At 48.9% G+C, this 12767-nt stretch overlaps 1 protein-coding gene across 3 annotated transcripts; it reads right to left on the reverse strand.

Moving 5' to 3' along the window:
* Positions 1 to 1514: 1514 nt before the first annotated feature.
* Positions 1515 to 12380, reverse strand: LOC136023898 (keratin, type I cytoskeletal 13-like). Of its 3 annotated transcripts, none has more exons than XM_065698896.1 (9): positions 12301 to 12380; positions 6060 to 6142; positions 5369 to 5525; positions 4951 to 5112; positions 4511 to 4636; positions 4111 to 4337; positions 3258 to 3562; positions 2679 to 2780; positions 1515 to 1849 (listed from the first exon to the last, which is right to left on the reverse strand). In XM_065698896.1, the coding sequence occupies exons 2-9, from the start codon at positions 6083 to 6085 to the stop codon at positions 1824 to 1826; spliced, it is 1131 nt and encodes a 376-aa protein (XP_065554968.1). In that variant the 5' UTR covers positions 6086 to 6142; positions 12301 to 12380; the 3' UTR covers positions 1515 to 1823. The 3 variants fall into 3 exon arrangements, with proteins under 3 accessions (XP_065554968.1, XP_065554967.1, XP_065554965.1); XM_065698895.1 differs by lacking the exon at positions 12301 to 12380 and adding an exon at positions 6498 to 7136 and having other exon boundaries at positions 2679 to 2777; XM_065698893.1 differs by lacking the exon at positions 12301 to 12380 and adding an exon at positions 6498 to 7136.
* Between the last annotated feature and the right edge of the window lie 387 nt (positions 12381 to 12767).

Consider the following 12767-nt stretch of genomic DNA (forward strand, 5'->3'; position numbering starts at 1 on the left):
CTTCTTCGAGTAAATTGTACCTAACCTCCTTAAGAGCCTCCCAGGTGCTGCTCTAAGGCCAGAGGTGGGGTGATGGCCAGTAAAAAACCCTGTAACAGCCAGGAAGCATCACCCAGCAGCAACAGTTTTGACACTGAAATTTGAGAATTAAGGCCTTCCCTGTGAGGGTGCTGAGGCGCTGGCACAGGGTGCCCAGAGAAGCTGTGGCTGCCCCATCCCTGGCAGTGCTCAAGGCCAGGTTGGACACAGGGGCTTGGAGCAAGCTGCTCCAGTGGAAGGGGTCCCTGCCCGTGGCAGGGGCTGGAGCTGGAGGAGCTTTAAGGTCCCTTCCAGCCCAAACGAGTCTGGGATTTTGTGATTATATGAGGTTAACTTGGCAGGCTCTTAGAGGAGGTCTGAGAAGCAAGGCTCCTGTATTGGGAGTATTCTTTAATTTGGGCTGTCAGTTTAGTATCTTCAGTAGACAGGTCTAAGAAAGAATTGTCACTGTCTGCCAGAGGTATCAAACTGGCAGAGCCATCGGAGAAAGTAGGTTTAGGGAACAGCTAGGAACAGAGACAAGTTGGATTTGATCCTGCAAGGGTTTTAAAAATGGAGTAGGTGATTTTGCAATAGGAGGGAGACGGGGGTATCCTTGCAAATGTCATTAGCGCTGCCTCTTTGCATGTCAGTAAGGGACATCGGTGCATGTTTGTGTGTGAAGCAGCTCTTAATGAAGATCAGACCCCACCAGAGACTGACCTGCTAGGCCAGAAGAAGATTTTCTGATAGATTTTGTTTCTTTCCAAACAGCGACAGGACTGGCTGGGAGCCTGGTGTAAGGCAACGCCGTGAATCACTGGCACGGATCTGCCTGGGACTCGGGTGCTAGGATTCCCGTTCCCACGGTCTCCCACTCAGTCTGTGTTTCATAATGCTCTGCACTGGGTGATGCCTTCCTCAGAGTGAGAAAACAGAACTCGTGACTGTCAAACACAGAGAGAAAACCTCGTAGCAGTGATACTCCTATCTGGAACCTTTGTGTTTAAGCAGATGAGTCGGGAAGTGCAAGGGATAAAGTGTGTGTTAGCGAGCAGGTGTTGTGTGAGAAGCCCTCTGACTTACTGCAAAGAATCATAGAATCCCAGACTGGTTTGGGTTGAAGGGACCTTAAAGCTCACCCAGTTCCAACCCCTGCCACGGGCAGGGACCCCTTCCATAGAGCAGCTTGCTCCAAGCCCCTGTGTCCAACCTGGCCTTGAGCACTGCCAGGGATGGGGCAGCCACAGCTTCTCTGGGCACCCTGTGCCAGCCCCTCAGCACCCTCACAGGGAAGAGCTTCTGCCTTAGGTCTGTCTAAATAATCCATTGCAGCAATGCAGCCCATGGAAGTTCTGCTTAAGCACACCCCACACTTGAATTACCCCCAGCAGGTGGGGCTTGATGTTTGGGCTTGATTCAAAGAAAAATCTCTGCTAAAGGAAATCTCTCCCAGACATGGCTTTGTGCTTGCAGCGGACAGAAGCAAAGTTTTATTAGTGTTTATTTTGAGGGGGTTGGGGTTTTATTTTATTTGGGTTTTTTTCTGTTGTTTTCAGGGGAATAACAATCACAGTGGAGATTAACTCAGGTGCCAGTGATTAGGAACAGAAATTCAGAGGGAAGAAGCTGATGGGTCATCCAGAGCGTTCGGATGAGCCCCTGGAGTGAAGAGTGTTGAGTAACTCAAACAGGTGTTTGCTCTTGCTCTTTGCAGAGGCACGATCAGACATGCTTAGCACAGTCTTGCTTGGTCCAAAGGCCCAGAGGTAAGGTCCTGGGGTGGAAGATGCTGCTTTTGCCCATCATTCCTCAGACCTTCTGAGACTCCCTGTTGAAGGATTAAGGGAAGCAAGACTTTCTTTGAAGAAGTGTTCTCTCATTCAGTGTTTTTAATCTTTATGTTACTAAGTAATTATAGAATGTGCACTTCTCACTGCTCTGGGCTTTTCCCCAGCACTCTGGCAAGGCTAGAACAGATCAGACTTAATATTTGTACAAGTGTATGTGTGCAGCTCCATTGTATTAAATACGTGGACCTGCTTCAGTCACGTGTGCCATTGTAAGCAAGTCTTTAAATTTAGAGTGACTGTGGCAGTAGAAATGAAATCCAGATGAACTTGGAATCTGTATTTATGTGTGTGTGGATATTTACAACAAATGTTTATAAGTTGCAGGTGATGGCATATAATATATATTACTCTTGCCTATCAAGCATTAGTGTATGTAGGACTGCTGCAAGTCAGACCGGATGTTTGATCAGAGGAGCTTGCAAAGCCTATTCAGTTTTAAAAACTAGATCTCATCTACTCCAAATCTTACCAAAATAATCTTACTCATTCCACAAAGGCCTTGGAAATCACTGCCCTTGTTTTCAGCATCAAGAGACTCTGTTGTATTCTTACTTTCTCTAATGGTGGCCTCAGGCCCTTTGGTCTACAGCCAATACTGTCATGACCAACTGTCAGTCTGGGAGGGAAAACAGCATGTGTGTGAGACAGACTCAGCCAAGATTAATAGCCCTGTTGCTTCCTGGATAAGAAGGGCTCAATGAAAGCCTCAAAGTGGGATCATTTTCCATATTTTTAAATCTATATATTCTCATTTGCAACATTTCCAGGCATTGCCTGAGGAGCTGCTGCTGGGACCTGGAGCCTTACCCCGTCTCATCGTTTTTATGGCTTCGGACACTTCCTCCATTGTTGCTCCTCTGTCCAGTGTTTTATTCCCTTCCAGGCAGAGCTTCATGCTTTCAGCATCTTCTGGAACCACAGCCGTGAAATCAGACATGGAGAAGACCTGGTCACTCCCTATCTCTTGCTAAGTCAGGATTTTGCAGCTAATACCCCATAGATTTTAAATGCCCTGAGCGTTCTAACCCTGCTTTAACCATTTTCCCCCTTAACACCAGTTACATTTCTAACATGTGGCTTCGTTCCCAGACTACTGACTTCCCCAGTTCCCTGCATGCTTTGCATTGAATATTTTCCCTTTCCCTCTTCATTTCCTCTTTCTACATGTCCTCATACAACTCTTCGTGACATTTATGTCACTTCTGAAAATACTGCCCTATTGATGGGTTACTGCATAGGAACAAATGGCAGAGTGGACTTTGGGACAACTGGCAAAAAATAGCACAAATATCTCCTGATTTCCAAATCAGGACGGAAGCTGTCACATCCTTTCTTACTACAGAGAAAAGGGAATGGGAGGGTGTACCCTTCTATCCTGATTTTTACCTTGGCTTTCATAAGAGTTGCCAGATTGGGGCTGGGAAGATGATGATGAGCGGGAGAGGCAGGATCTGCCCCCTCCTTCTCCTCCACAGGCTCCACCTCCTGCTCCTCCGCTCGCTCCTCCTCCACCTCCTGATGAGGAAGTTCTTCTGCTGGATCCTCCAGTTCTTCCTCCGCTGCTTCCTCCAGCTGAGGACCAACTGCTTCCTCCTCCACTACTTCCTCTTCCAGAAGACCAGCTGGTTCCTCCATGACTTCCTCCTCCTCCTCCTCCTGAAGATCCACCACCAGCTCCTCCCTGTGAGGTGCTGTAAGGAGGAAAGGCCATGAATGTGTGGCATTTCTAGCAATGTGACCGGTGTCTGGTGCCCTGTCATCTGTATCAAAGCCACTCGCTGACTCCTTCTGAACTCCTCATATGACTGAGGAAGTGCTACTGTGTGAAGCATGTTCTAGAGAACTGCTTTGAAACTGTCTTGGTAAAGGACAAATTAACTGATTAAGGAAGAAGAAAAAGAAAGGTAACGGATGCCTTTAGAAGGCTTTCAAAATATGTACCTTCTGTATTTAGAAAAGAAGGTTTTTCTGTCTGACCTTTCGTTTTTGTCTATAACTGTACTTCGTGACTGCACGTAGGAGAAGAAATGGCAAATTATAAATTCTTTTGTAACTGTTTTTGTGCAGTTCACAGTAATTGTAGAATACTGCAGCTTTTTACACTGCCAGCTAGGGTTTTGATTCCATCCAGATTCCTGTGATTGCAGTAGATATGCTGATGATTGACCACTAGTTCCTAATACAAATACAGCTCTGTTCATCTTTGCCTGTTTGCAAAGGCTAATCTGAAAGTACGTACCTAATGCCATGCTGCCCCTCCTGCAGCAGAGCCCGGTACTGAGCAATCTCCTGCTCCAGGCGGGTCTTGATGCCCAGGAGCATCTTGTACTCTTCGTTCTGACTCTCCATCTCACAGCGGATGCTGGCCAGCTCCTCCTCCAAGGGACCGATCATCCCCTGGATCTGCTGCAGCTGCATGTTGTAACGACGTTCCGTGTCTTCCAGGTTGGACTGCAGAGAGTCCACCTGCAAAGGGAAAGCACAAGATGGTGTTTATGGGAATGTGGCGCGTTATGGGAATGTGGCAGGATTAGATCATTCTTATGCACTAAGCATCCTCATTAAATGGAGTGCTGGCTACATTCCAGCAGCTCACATGTTCTTTGTGTATCGGAGGATCAGAAGCAACCATTCCCTACCATGCTGATCTGCGACTGCAGCTCAATCTCCAGGCTCTGATATTCACGTCTCAGCTCAGAGATCTGTTGGTTGCTTGCCTCCACTTCCTGGCCACTTGAGTGGACCTGTTGACTCACTTCTTCCATCTGAAAAATTAATATATTGGAGTTTTTGAGTTTTACTTACAGTGGCAGCATGGTCCCTTAGCATTTCCTTAACAGCTTGAAGCAGGGTCACTTGCAACAGGGGGGCTGTTAGAACTTGCTTGTGTGGCTCTGCCAGTGCAGTTCAAGGCCACTTGTGATGTCTTTTATTTTAACCAAAGGGATTCTGCCACTATATCCTAAAAGCAAGGGATGTCATCGTTCAAAGTGTCATTCACCTACAGGAAGTTCTTACCAAAGGTTGGCATGGGTTTTCTTTTGTGATGTGAACCTTCAAATCAGAACCATTTATTTACCTTGCTCTCATACCAGCTCTCAACCTCTTCACGGTTTTTCTGAATGATATTTTCATACTCCTGTCTCATGGCATTCAGCTTTTTCAGCAGGTCCTCCCCTGGAGCAGCATTCACCTCCACGTTCACATCACCACTCGACTGTGTGTGCAGCGATTTCATCTCCTGCAGAGAAAGCAAGTAAACAAAAAGGGGGAAATTACTTTGCAAAAGAGTTTTGAAGTCAGTTAATTTGCTCTGACATAAGAACCCATCCTGACCCTTTCAACAGCACCTGTGTGTATGTTGAATCTCCTTGACGAGGAGAACAGGGGAAACTATTTAGTGTGGAGGATGCTGCCTGCAAACCCTCCCACATTTCTGATACTGTAAGTGTTCTTGTTCTCCTCTGCAGTTTGCACTTCGAGGAGCTGGCTCTCACCTCCTCATGGTTCTTCTTGAGGTCAATCATCTCCTCCTTCAGAGACTCAAACTGCATTTCCAGGTCAGACCTGTTCAGAGTCAGACTATCCAGCAAGGGCCGCAGGCTGTTGATGTCGCCCTCCACGTTCTGCCGGAGCCCACGCTCGGTCTCGTACCTGTGCCAGGGACAGTGCTAGGTAAGGGCCAGGGTCAGTGCAGGGGTCAGCCCTGTCCTCAGGTTCCAGGTCGCACTTTGGTGTCTGCGCTCCATAGCACGCAGCATCTCTCAACCAGCAGAATTACAAATCCAGCAGCCAGTACTTAAAGTTTCATCTTACTTATAGCCTTTAAGATCAAAAAGTATTCTGTGGTCTTTTCATTGTTTCCTTTTGCTGTAGACTCTGGGCAGGTTTCCTCTATCTGCTTCATCTGACTTTCAGTGAGAGAAAATCACAATTCTTATTCCTTCCTATAAAGGTATTTTCAAGCTTTGACTCTACAGCCATAGGGAGTGTTCCCATTGGAGATCATTATAGGAATAATAAAGAGTTTTGAACCCTTACAAATAATATCAGTTGTTCTGCTATGGAACCAGGAGGAACCCTGGTCTCTGTGGGTTGATATTTGCTTATGGAATGGATGAATGAAACTAAGTTGAGGAAAGTAGGAGAAAGGAAGTCAGTTCCTGGAAAAGAGGATTATATATTTACTTTATCCTGAAGTCCTCTGCAGTCATCCTTGTGTTATCCAGATCCAGAAGTACCTTGTTGGTCTCCACAGCTGCAGTCACAAGCTAGAAGAGAAGACAACATGCTGAGGAAGAATGTCCCTGTGAATCTCTCAGGTTTGCACAAGGGACAGAAATATGGATGTGATCTTGTTATAATTCCTAGAAGTCTGAGGAGAACAGCACGTCCTACATGGAGAGGCCTGGAAAGGTTGTGTACAGTGCAAACCAAAAAGGTACCTGTGTGAAAGCAGCATCAGAACTGCGAGAACTGTTTTGGGAGTACAGGAGTCCTGTCGAGACACCTGTGTCAGTGCCATAGCTCTGTCTCACCTTCCATGCCCAGGGCTGGCCACAGATGTTTTACTCAATCACAAAACATCCGCCAATGCTTAAACTTCTCTGACAAAGAGCATCCTACCTGGTTTTGAAGGTCTTCAATCTCTCCATAATAGTGGCTGTAGTCCTTTGTGCCAGAAGGAGCTTGCTTTTGGTACCACTCCCTGATTAGCTGCTCAAGGTGAGCATTTTCCCTTTCCAGATTTCTGACGGTGTCCAGGTAAGAAGCCAGGCGGTCATTGAGGCTCTGCATGGTCAGCTTTTCATCGTTGGAGAGAATTCCCCCCATCCCTCCAGGAAAGCCACCACTGCTAAAGCTGCCACCACTGAAACCAGCACCACCTCCACCAAAGCTTCCTCCATAACCACCACCAAACCCACTCCCACCCGATCCAAAGCTCATGCCCCCTCCATAGCCACCACTGCTCATTCGCCCTCCATAATAACCACCGCTCATTCCTCCTCCACAGCTTCTGCTGCTCATTCCTCCTCCGTAACTACTGTGCCTGATCCTTCCACAGCTACCACCACCAGCTCCCCCACCATAGCTGCTTCTGGAGCTTCCTCCAGCACAACTGCTGCCAGAACTCCTGCCCCCACCGCTTGTCCTGGAAGTGACTCTTGTGGAGGAGGCACAGGAATACACGCTGCCCCCTCCACCCCCAGCACCGCTGCTCCCGCGCAGGCAGCTTCTGGAGGTCTGTTTGGAGCCACAGCTCATCGTGGCAGCGGCAGTGACTCGGGTGAAATCTCAAAGCTGGTCTTACAGTTGTTCTGGAATCATAGCTCCAAATTCCACCCTGCCTGGTCCACATTTATACCCGAGGTAGTGGGTGTCACCCTCAAAGGGAGTACCTTCTTCTCATGCAGTTGTAAGCCGTTGTTTTTCTGCCAAGGGTAATTTGCCAAAGGGAGATGTTTGAGGGTGTCAGGAAGCTTAACCCATGCTCTGAGTGCCCATGACCATTTGTTTGTTAAGACAAAGCATGTAATTTCTATTGGGTGGCTCTGATTTAGGCAGATCTTTTCTGTGATCTAGTCACTGATTTACAGTCATCTGTATTAACCTCATCCCACTCATCCTGTTCACATCTATTTCAGCACAACCATGGACTGTCACAATGTGGGTCAGTGATGAATGTGACTCTATTTCTCCTGCTCTTTCACCTTTCAGAATGTTGTCAAGGAATCCTGGCTGGTTTTGTGGTATTTTACCAGGTTCTGGTTTCTGGGTATCTGATGCTGTATGCTCCTTATTTTCAGTCCTTTATTGGTTTATGTCTTTTGAATATCCCAGGATGTATTCTGTGGGTGCTGTGAACCACTCCGATGTCTTTGTCATGGTGACCATTGGCCAGCACCACACGCCCCATCAATCTATCCTAAACGTCATCCACAATTATGATTTATAAATAACAAATTAATTACGAAGAACTGTCTGACAACAACTGGAAAATAGCTCTGAGTAAGACTGCAAGGAAAGGACGTGTGACAGGATGTTTGTTGCAGGGAATAGATAGCTCTTTATGTGCTCGCAGCAAATGCAGTGCAGGATGGTTGGCTCTGTGCTGGGCCCTCCTGGCATGTCTGTGGATGGGAGAGGAAACACTCCCGCACCTGAAAGGGTTTCAGAATTCCAGTCAGGATGTATTCCTTACACAGTGCAAATACAAACATGCCTGCTCGGAGGAGAAGGGTTAAGTTCCTGTTTGGGGGATTCAGCCCATGAGCTGTACATCAGAATAGCATCTTCTTTGCAGTTTTCTTTGCTGTTCATGGACACGGCATGACCAAAAGTAGGAAGTATTTCCTATCTTGCATCTTCTTCTTCCAAGATCGTGTCTTTTTCAAACACACAGCAGTGGGTACTTCGGCTGAGCACCCATTTTAGAGCTCTTACAGGAACCTGCACCTCAACCCTGAGTGCCCCCCACATCTGCCCTCCTTCCCCCTGGGGGGCTCCAGCCACATGCTGTCCGTGAGGTCTGTCAGCTGCCACCCTTTGCCAGTGGAACTGTTGTGTGATATCCAGGTTCCCGTACTGATTCGGTGTGTTGTGGTGGTGGTTGTTGCTAGTTTAGACATTTGTTTGTTATGGCTTATAGCAAGTGTTTATGGAAACATCTTTTTGTAGTGCCCCTCCCAGCACACCCTCGCCCACACTGAAGGGCACACCTCAGGTTTCGTCTTCCATAGCTGAATGGCCACGGAAGCAAGGCCATTGCTGGTTGTGGAAGTGTAAATGGTGGGGTCCATTAGTGGCCCCCAAAACTTAGTGAGGTCCAAGGCATAATTTTAGCTTGTTCCAGTGAGAAATCCTTTTGAAGTGCACAAAATTCTTTTCTATGCTAACAGCTATTGTGTTATGAAACTGTTGGGTTACATCCATTTAACGTGGCGTCTGGTGGCATTGCCCAGCCTCTGGACCACTGGCACCCCATGAGGTGATGGATGCTCCCAGTCCACTGAGCATCTGAATGCACTTTCCTCTCCCTGCCCACCTCAGTGGGCCTGGGAACAGGCACTGACAGATCGTTTGCCCTTGCTGAGGACAGATCTCTGTCATGGGCAGGTGAATAAGGCTGAGGTTTCTTGGGTTTTATGCACTGAGCGTAACTAATGGAAGAGGCCACGGTCCCAGCATGCCCTCAGCGCTGAGCGTTCAGTGGCAGTCAGGAAAACCTGTCCTTGCACATTGACAGACCTGCTTCAGGTCAGAGACAAAATAGGAGGGGAAGGAGGAGGAGGATGCCCTGGGGGTAGATGGCACCACAGTTGTTTGTTTGCAATGAGGCCTCTTCTCTTATCCTGTGATGAAACTGTTTGGAGCTCCTGCCCAGAGGAGGTTGGGGCACTATTTAAGCCTGCACGGCTCACCCAGTGTGGGCCTGAAGTCACCCAGTGCAGCTGAACAGCAGAATCACCATGTCCACAGCAGCAAAAGGTGTGCGTCTTTCGTTTGGAGTGCGTGGCAGCAGCAGGGGATGAGGCTGAGCTGGGGTGAGGTGCTGGGGGATGGAGCTGAGCACACACAAGCCCCCATCAGCTCCATCTCTGAGCTCTGCATTGAACTACTGAGGCTGCCAAGCACCTTGGTGGGGTATGAGCAGCCTGTTCCCCCCCTTTGCAATGCTTTCCTCTTCCATCCTTCCCACTTCTGGTCAGGTCTGGTCAGGAAAGTTCAATTTGTTTATGTTGCTACACAGAGAAAAACTGAGGAAGATCTATCTGGGGAACCTGATTCATCCTCATAATTGCACATTATAAACTAACTTCCATTATATAATCAACAAGCAATTGTATTAACACCAGATAATCCCATAGGACAATATTTCTCCATAGTAAAGGAGAAACAGTCCCTGTAGCGTGACTGTTGGAAGGAGAACACTGTTCTTGTTCTGGACACTGTTCTTCCTCCCATTGAGGTTCAGCTGCCTAACATTTAGCATGAAACAGTCTCCTCTCCCCTGACATTTAAATGACAAGGGCTTTTTTCTCATCCCAATAAAAGGTAGATGTTTGCAAATGGAAAAATCTGAGAAAATTCAGTTCAGATTATTTGAAAATATCAGGGCTCCATCACGTGTATTACTTTAATAGTGAATTGACTGAAAGTTCTGAACAGTAATTCCTACCTTGCCATTTCCAGTTAGTGGGACAGTGTAGGATGTGCTGTTCATTCTGTTCCTTTCTCCCTGTGTGTATTTATGGCCACATCTAATAAAATAAAGCAGTGCAAATTCTACAGAAACCATCTGCATATGATCATTCAAGGCTGGATGGGGCTTGGAGCAACCTGCTCTACCCTGCCTGTGGCAGGGAGTTGGAACTGGGTGATCTTTAAGGTCCCTCCAGCCAAACCAGGCGGTGGTTTTGTGATTCCTTGCATGCCTTAAAAACCTCAAGTGAAGGTTTTTAAGGTACCTGTTTTGAAGTGAGAGGGTAAGTTCCACCTCTCCTGTGCTCTTCTGCAAGACAGGGTGTGAGTCTTGGCATCTGCCCACACCCCGAGATGTGTGGGCACGGGGAATATCCCTGGAATCTGTCCTTATTGTGTCCAATGGTCCTAACACAGCCCTTTCACCCACCTCTCAGGGAAAGCTGGTGTGCAGCACCAGGACGGGCCCTGCTGCCCTCCACAGACCGTGGTCAGCAGCGGCCAGTCCGGCAAACACCTCTCCTGGAGATAAAAACAATTCTTGCCTCCATTGTACTTGATCTGTTACTCATTCGTTATTGCAGTCTGGTACTGTTGAAACATTAAAGGGCACCTTCAAAAGATCCACCACCCAATGGAACGATGGTGATTATGATAGGAGCAGTAATTAGGTGAGTCAAGAGCTGTGAGAGATGAACCCATTTAGAGTACGAACCCTTTGGTTGGGAACTTCTTCATTTTGGGTCTAGGCAGCCCCTTGCACAGCTGACTCTGGGGTCTCAGCTAATTCTGCTCCATTGGCAAGACCTTCATCAGCAAAGGGTCATTATAACCCACTTATAACTCGTATGGAGGGCCTGGGTTTCCCTGTGCTCCTGCCTAATGACAGGGTGCAAAATACTGCAGTGCCATTCTCAAACACACACAGGAATTAGTGCGATGAGTTTCAGCCTGGCGTCAGTTCTGAGCACTTTCTTACACGCAGGAGCACCCAGTGGGGGGTTCAAGGAGGGAGGGAGGAAACCTGCATCATCCCCTGCAAGAGTCACACACAGAGAATCAGGTCATGTCAACCTCACTGCGACTGCACCCACTGAATACTGATGGGGGAACTGGAGCAGGATGTCAGGGCTGACAGCGGGTTGTGTTTTCAGCTAGCAGGAGCTCCCTGCACATACCGCAGGCACGACTTCATCTGTTTAGTGTTCGTGTATTTGTGCTAGAGGAGGAGCCCAGCAATGGGAGCTGGGTTTGCCGCATGCCTGCTGCTTGCCTGTGCACCCTTCGGCACCTTTGGGAGCTGGGTGCCCTCTAGAGAGCAGCTGCAGCCCGAGGTGCAGGGCCTCCAACTCCTCCTGCATCACCAGGCATCACATGCAGTGCAACAGCACGGGTCTGAATCCTGCAGCGCTGTGGGCACAGGGATCAGGAAGGCAGGAGGGAATGCTTTCCCTCACAGCCGGCCACTGCCATTACTGCACCTTTGCTACCACTGCACTTCATAGAACGTTATTTCAATTACATGTTGTTGTGCTTTCGGTGTGTAGCCCAACAGCAGCTGCCTTTTAGCCACAGACAGCATCAGCCCAGCTCATCTGCACCTCCGGGCCTCCCAGTGGAATGTTAGTCCCATTCTCAGCAGGGCATCGGTCCCAGCCCAGCGCTGCGGGAGCTGCTCACCGCATGGGTAGGCACAAAAGAGGCAAGAGGAGACAGGAGCATGTTGCTCTTGGATCTGGCAGTTAAGTACAGCTGACACCTTACGGAGAGACTTGGGAAGTACTGAAGTGTGTGCCCAGGCTGCGTTTATCAGCAGCTTCCACCAGTTCCATGGTTTTTAGCACAAGCAGCGTTTGTGCGTACGGGTTGTTCACTATTGCAGCTGCTCTTAAGCTTTTGTCTGAAATCAAATGAAAAGCTTTTCCTTGAGCCTTGGTACAAAGGGGATGACAGCCAGCCCTGCCTTGAGCTCTCGGGCTCAGTTTCACTTTCCTCTGAAAAGCAAAGCAAAACCAAGCCAGTAAAAATATTTGCACAAGCTCTCCAGCCTGGTGCTTCGTTCCGCGGCTGCAGGAGGGAAAGGCCAGGGTGCAAAGGGAAAGCTCAGCCTCCAAAGCCGCAGGTTTTAGTTTCAGTGCGACGCTGCCTTTCCTCGGGTTTGATTCCCGTGCTCGGGAGCAGGGGGGCTCAGCCGCGGGGCTCCGGGGTGTCACACGGGGGGGTGTACCTGGGGGCAGCTGCTGGGGGGGTGCAGAGCGCGGTGCGACCTCCCCCGAGGCACCTCATCCGGAGCCCGGTGCCGGCGGTCCTGCCTCCTGCTCTGCCGGCGCCGTGTCCCGCTGCTCCTCACCGCCCCGTCCACCAGGGATCAGTCGTGTTGCTTCTCTGCTGCGGAGCCGCAGCACCTCCCTTGGCTCCGACCCCGCTCCCTGCTCCCTGCGGCGCTCGGGCTGAGCATCAGCCCAGACGGGGTTGCTGTTTGTTCACCCAGGTGCGTGCTGTGCTCAGGAGTGGGATTTGGGGAAATGCACTCGCTTTTGTGCTTCAAATGCTTTTTAATCTCTCTGCACAGGGCTCCAAAATAACTTTAGATGTGGTTAAGTGTGAGAAGTGCTGGCGTCGTGTTATACAGGTTATAAAAAGGGCTTTCAGGCCACCCGCTGTCTCCGTCCTGTGGGTGTCTCTGCACATCTA

The sequence above is a fragment of the Lathamus discolor genome, chromosome 20 (genome assembly GCF_037157495.1).
Source record: "Lathamus discolor isolate bLatDis1 chromosome 20, bLatDis1.hap1, whole genome shotgun sequence".
In the NCBI taxonomy this organism is placed as follows: Eukaryota; Metazoa; Chordata; class Aves; order Psittaciformes; family Psittacidae; genus Lathamus; species Lathamus discolor.

Excerpts from the sequence above, each read along its gene's own strand:
- LOC136023898 (XM_065698893.1), bottom strand. The coding sequence starts at position 7,136 with ATGAGCTGTGGCTCCAAACAGACCTCCAGAAGCTGCCTGCGCGGGAGC. Across the intron at positions 5,113-5,368 it reads TCAAGAAGAACCATGAGGAG|GAGATGAAATCGCTGCACAC; the intron begins GTGAGAGCCAGC and ends CTTTCTCTGCAG. Across the intron at positions 3,563-4,110 it reads GAGGGGCAGCATGGCATTAG|CACCTCACAGGGAGGAGCTG; the intron begins GTACGTACTTTC and ends TCCTCCTTACAG.